At 47.6% G+C, this 6,466-nt stretch overlaps 1 protein-coding gene across 1 annotated transcript in view; it reads left to right on the top strand.

Annotated features, from left to right (window-relative positions):
• Positions 1-6,466, top strand: part of sorcs2 (sortilin-related VPS10 domain containing receptor 2) — an 88,031-nt gene that overhangs the window by 58,411 nt on the left and 23,154 nt on the right. Inside the window, 6 exon segments of the mRNA XM_067261145.1 lie at positions 2,357-2,423; positions 2,426-2,520; positions 4,553-4,561; positions 4,563-4,586; positions 4,588-4,629; positions 6,321-6,380. Of these exon segments, the coding sequence (XP_067117246.1) occupies positions 2,357-2,423; positions 2,426-2,520; positions 4,553-4,561; positions 4,563-4,586; positions 4,588-4,629; positions 6,321-6,380 (297 nt within the window).

Here is a 6,466-nt window from a genome sequence, read left to right as displayed (position 1 = left end):
TCAGGTTTTTAGAATGTATGGCTTTGGACTCACGATTCCGTCACTGAAAGGAACTGCCTGCAAGTTTGTCTTTCTCTATGGTAGTGGATGGGTTGCCGGGAGAGCGTGGCTGATCTGTCACTTAGACAACAGCACCCACTCATAGACTGTCAAAGGTACTGCATCACGCCTGTGTGTCGTGAGACAGAGTGACACCTGATTCTGAAGTGACTTGGACTCTTTCCTCCAGCAGTGGTGACCTCAAAACATACACCTAGGGTAGGAAAGAAGCACAAGAAGGGTAAATGTCACCAGGGACCTCTAGGAAGTAGAAGAGGATATTGCTAATGCTATCTCAGGTAGCATAGGCCTACAGTATAACCACAAAACAAATGAAGACTGTTGTATGGGGCCTCTTTCTAATCCAATAAGGTTAGTGTGGCTGGATAAATCTATTTTTGGAAGATAGCATGGTTTCTAGGTAATTGTGTTACCTCAGAAATTAGTTTTTCAAAGCTAAACCCTACCTTTAAGCTAATCCAGTCTTTAAGTTTGAGGAGTGTGGATCTTGTTACGCTAACAGCGTTTAACAGTGTCAGTTGTTTACTAGGACTTTGGGTCGATTTTAAAAGCTTGAGTTGGGAGACTGGAGGTATTTTAACTGGAGGGGGTGTGGATGTATGTGTGTGTGTGCGTGTGTGCGTGCGGACGCGGGAGGAGAGAGAGGTTAGAAGCCAACAGCTAAAGGTTTAGTGAGTTGAGTTAAAGGGGAGGTTTAAATAAGATTAATGAGCATGGCCGGGCTAGTATGATAGAGGAGGTCACACAGGAGGGAGGAGCATACACACACGCACACACACACACAGAAATAATACACACAAGCAGAAACACACACACAGAAATATACACACAAGCAGAAACACACACACAGAAATAATACACACAAGCAGAAACACACACACAGAAATATGACACACAAGCAGAAACACACACCACCGCTCCCTGTTATACGCACGCCAAAATCATCACACATCCTCTCCTAACCCTCCCTCTGCCCTCCGTCCCTCTGTCCCTCCCTCCCTCCCTCGTTCTCTCCACAGTCCAACAGCCAGGAGCTGCTCATTACAGCATCTCCTCCACCGAGCCCCTGCTCTCTGTCCCCTCTCCCCACACTGCCTTCTGCATTGTGAACATCATTTTTTCTCTCTTTTTCTCGCTCTTTCTCTTTCTCTCGCTCTCTCTCTCTCTCTCTCTCTCTCTCTCTCTCTCTCTCTCTCTCTCTCTCTCTCTCTCTCTCTCACTCTCCTCTCTCTCTCTCTCTCTCTCTCTCTCTCTCCTCGCTCGCTATCGCTCGCTCGCTCGCTCGCTCTGCTTCGCTCTGTCTCTCTTTCCCTCTATTCCTCTTTCCCTCTCTCCTCTCTCTCTCTCTGTCTGTCTTTCCCTTTCTCTGTCTTCTCTCTCGATCCCTCTCTCTCCTCTCTCTGGGTTTCTCTCTCTCTCACTACGCGCTTCTTTCCTGGTTTTGATTGAGTGCACGCCCCATGGCGTCTGTACAAGGCTCGCTGAGCTCGTCACAAGCACACCAACCGTTCCTTAAACACACCAGGTCCCCAGCACCGTGATGGAGCGCTTAAGCACTTTGTAATTGTGCCTGTGAGCAGCGTAGCAATAGCAGACGGGCGTGCGATAAAGCCTGCAATTTCAGGTGAGAGAAATGGCATGAATGCCAATCGTTGCGTGAAACGTGGTTGCGTGAAACGCGGTGTCGTTCCATCACGTTCTCCCCGAAACGGGGATCTTTTATATATATTTAACACAGTTTGGGGGCATTTTCGAATACACTCACTCTACCGCCCTGGACTGGTCACTGTTCCCCATCCTAAGGACGGAAGTGATTGTGTCAATGTTGTTAGAGGATATTGACCATGGCTCAATTCTATAGGTGGATCTTGCCTTCGTCTCTTTGAGACGTAAGTGTGATTGGTGAGCTTGTAAGGCCACTAACCCACAGTTTAATGTGCTCACTTTATGAGCTATAAAACTCAAAATAGCTAAGTCAATACGGTGTCACCTCAGAATGAGCGCTGCATTTGGGTGATGAAATGGTCTGGTGCCCCAGGTATAGCCCGGAATGTGGTGTGTGTGTGTGTGTGTGTGTGTGTGTTGTGGGAGGTTATGACCGTGCATATGTGTCCTCAATCAACCACAAACGGAACTGCTAACAAGATACGTCATACGGTCGGACACCACCCAATGACATGGGCATGATTAACCTCTCTTTTTCTCTTTCCCTTATGCCCTTATTCCCTTCTCTCGTCTCTCTCTCCCCCTTCCATCTCTCTCTTTCTCTCTCTCCCTTCCTCTCTCCCTTCCTCAGGTGATCCTGGTCAGTAACTCCATAAACGAGAGGGACCAGATGCTCTTCATGAGTACGGACGAGGGCTCCTCTTCCAGCGACAGACTCTGTCCTTCACCCCCGACACGCTTCTTTTCCACCCCAAGGATGAGGACAAGGTCCTGGCCTACTGCAAGGATGGCTCGGTGGGTAGAGTGCAGGGTCTAACTGGGATTCGAAACCCACGTCACATGTCATGTTCTGTACCTGTTACATGTATACTGTGGTTCTAAAACCAGTGATTTCAAAATGTGTTGTTTCAAGCCACGCCCGGCCCCCCCCCCTGCTATCCCATTTACAACCCCCAACTTATCACCATACACAGCACAATATGCCTGCAAACAATAAAAAATGCATCAAAAACAAAACATCAAAAAAGGATTTGTACAGACATCGACAGGGGCACAACCGAGCGTCATGTCACACACACACATCATCCTGCCAGTGAGATTTATTCAAACCCCAGTCTGTTTAACAAGCAAGCAGAGTTGTGTTGTGTTGTTCAAAGCTAACACTAGCCTTGCCCCCCCCCCCCCCCCCCCCCCCCCAAGTGCAGATTGTGATGGACACATCATCCCTCGTTCTGAGCTCCGCTATCCTTTACCCTCCAGCTCAGGAATAGATATGACTCAGCTGTTTAATTCATGGTTGGGTGCTGCAACACAGCGCCCTTGAGCAGTGCTGGCTAATATGAGTAGGTGGTAAAACACTGCCTTTACAAGCTGATGTACACATATTACAATGCACAGTTCAAACAGAGAATACATGTTTGAAGTCGACTTCAAGACAATATGTAGGATGAGATGGGTCCCTCGGAAGAACTTACATTCAAGCTTGACTTGTCCAGTGATTGAGTTCTTTTTTTTGGTGGGAGGCAGCCTATTGCTCTTCAGAACCATGAAATACTACCTACTGTGACCACCGAACGTAGAACCTGTTTTCTGTGACGAATTGTCCAGATGAAACAGACTATAGGGAAGTAGGCAGACTTTGTACCAGCATATTGAAAATTCCTCTGCGTTAATAATTTATCGTTAATTAAAACAAGAAATTCAATTAGGGCTTTAATTTGTTCCAGGCGGTGGGACATAAAGTAGCCTCGAAAGTCATTTAACAGAACGAAAAAACCATTTAGCACAAGAAAGACCAGAGAAGGGCTGCATCTCTGTGGGTGAATTTCAAATATATACATTTTGAGACCACTCGCATTTCGTGGACTAACACCAGGGTTGTGGTGAAAATATTTGCTTTAAAGCCGGATATGTACTATCTTGCTCAAGGTTGGGTTGGTCTAGGTTGTAGTCAAATGATCTGGATGGGTATTGCTAGTGTTGGACTCATCTGGAAGGGTGTGTGTGTGTGTTTACAAGCTACAGTAAACAATACAGTGCATCAATGCATCTAACAGCGTTGTTAGAAATATACGCTCATGTGATTGAGCACATACTTGTCACATGTGTATGTCAATACGTGGGTGTGAGGAAGCCAATAATATCACAACCCTTGATATAGAATGACGCTGACAAAGCAACTTGCTTTGTTGTTGTTTGTTTCTCAGAATGTGCTTGCGTGTGTGTGTGTGCAGGGCAGGGGAATATGCTGCAGGCTCCGCGGTGCAAGCACCCTCTTATTCCTTAGTTGCTTTCTATAGCGTGTGTCCAAGGCACCTCGTGTGAAGATCAATAGATTTTCATTATGGCTGCGATCAATGCACATGTTCTCACACACACACACACACACACACACACACAAGCATGTACACATTCACACAGTCACACACGGGTCTGGCATACGAAGAGGAATCGAGGTCAGTATGAGCCTCTAGTGAACCGTGAAATTCACTGGCTTGGTCTGGCAGGGCCGACATTATTCAACATGGACTCCCACTTTACTACAGCGTTGAGGTGTGCTAGCGTTTTAATAAAACCACCAATAACCTGCAAGTGTGACATGACTCTGGAACCAGTATTCCACTGACCCACTGCACCTACGTTACATACAACGCAAGCAGTGCCAGAATACAGTCTTCAATCGGTCAAATAGAATCCGAAGCCCTCAGGTTGTGGGACAGTTTAGTGCCTGGATGCTGAGCAAAGTGTCGACCACGTTGTCTTCTTAGAGGTTGTGTCACGTTTCCTTGTGAACGCTTTCTAAAAGCCTGGTCTGTTCTTCCCCCAGCTCTACGTCCTCCACCGATTTGGGCCGTAAGTGGGACGTTGCTACAGGAGCGAGTCACCAAAGACAGGGTGTTCTGCGTGAGTGATTCTACTGGGTTTTCTTTTCAGACACGCACACAATCTCCTTTGTTCTTCTCCTCTCTCATCCCCTCTCTTCCCTTTCCTTCCATTCTCCTCTCCTCCCCCCCCCGCCAACCAGTATTAAATCCCCTCCTTTTATGAAGGAGGTCTTGGTCATGAACTATTTGATTTATCCGTGTATGTCCTGCACACATATCATCAGGCTGAGCTGAACTGCACATACTGTTAGACCAGCGCCAGAGCTGAAGTCCTTTCTCTCTTGTGAAGTTAAACAAAGTGCCTCAGGGCTTACGACGTACTTAACATCTGATCTGACTGAACCGATTATCTATCCAGACCTCCACCTTCAAGGACAGTTGTAAAACTCAATCATCATATATTGCTGAGCAGAAGGGAAAATTGTGTTATGTGCAGTTCCTGATGGTGTGTGTGTGTGTGTGTGTGTGTGTGTGTGTGTGTGTGTGTGTGTGAAGTAACAGCAGAGATGTAATAATCACTATGGAAGGATCTGAAGAGATAAGCACAGTGTTTAGGACCTCTCACGGCTGTGTCTCATCCCAGTATGAAATGGACTTACTAACTAACAAAAGGTGATCTCCTCCAAAGATAAGTTCTGGAAGTTTCAGTGTGGTCATGAAAGCCAGACTGGACATTAAGGTCTGGTACGAACTTATCCAATCACATGGAGGTCAAGGAGCCAATCACCATAAATCAGATTCACTTTTAAGAGCCTATGATGAAGCACCAGTTGCCGGTGGTCCATCCAGACATGTTGTTTTGGGTTGTAAAATGATCAACTTGATTCATGGCAACCTTGTGGAGTTGTAGTTTTTTCGGAGTGATCCTATTTCCTGGGTCACCCTTCAATGCCAGGACAGGCTCCCAAAAACTCTCTCTCTCTCTCTCTCTCTCTCTCTCTCTCTCTCTCTCTCTCTCTCTCTCGTCTCGTCTCGCCTCTCGCTCTCGCTCTCGCTCTCGCTCTCGCTCTCGCTCTCGCTCTCTCGCTCTCGCTCTCGCTCTCTCGCTCTCTCGCTCTTGCCTCTCGCTCTCCTCGCTCTTCGCTCTTGCTCTTGCTCTTGCTCTGCTCTGCTCTGTCTGTCTGTCTCTCTGCTCTGTCTGCTCTGTCTGTCTCTCTCCCTAATCCCTTTCCTTCAGCCACCCCTTCCCTTCTTTCCCCCTGCCTCCATTCTACGCTTGCTAATTGCTCGTGAAAGGCTCTTTACTGGCAAAGTAATGGAGGTTTTATATGTGGGCCTCTGTCTTCATGAAGCTAAGGGCGTTTCACTGACTTCCCCAAACGGACTGCTAATCAGATGGACTCCACTGAAGGACGGTGGTAAAGCGAAGGGGAAGAAGGGAGAGAGAAGGAGGGTTAGGGTCAGACTGGGGGTAGAGAGAAAGAGAGTGTGAAAGAGGGTTAAGATGGGGGGTAAGAGGGCCAGGGCTTGGGACTTGGGGGTGGTGAGGGTTGAAAAAAGTGGCAGGTTCATGTTTCTGTGGATACTGCAGGGCTGTGGCCTGAGCGGTAGAGATAGGAAATAGAGAATGAGGGAGAAATGTGTGTGTGTGTGTGTGTGTGTGGGGGGGGTACAGAGAAAGACTGCTGTCTGTGAAGGCTGTGTTGAGCTGTGTTTCAGTGTTTTGACTGATACAGGGGTCTGATGTTTGTGTGTGTGTGTGTGTTTCAGGTCTGTCTCTGGTTGGACGTCGATCCTGACCTGGTCCACATGGAGATGCAAGACACGAAGGTGGAGGTATGGAGTGGTGTGTGTGTGTGGTGTGTGAGTGTGTGTGTGTCGGTCACATGCAGCAATGCTTCCCACCTTTCCTCCCG

Source organism: Osmerus mordax, chromosome 23, assembly GCF_038355195.1.
Source record: "Osmerus mordax isolate fOsmMor3 chromosome 23, fOsmMor3.pri, whole genome shotgun sequence".
In the NCBI taxonomy this organism is placed as follows: domain Eukaryota; kingdom Metazoa; phylum Chordata; class Actinopteri; order Osmeriformes; family Osmeridae; genus Osmerus; species Osmerus mordax.
Note: the sequence above shows the minus strand (reverse complement) of the source record. Positions and strands in the feature narration are given on the sequence as shown.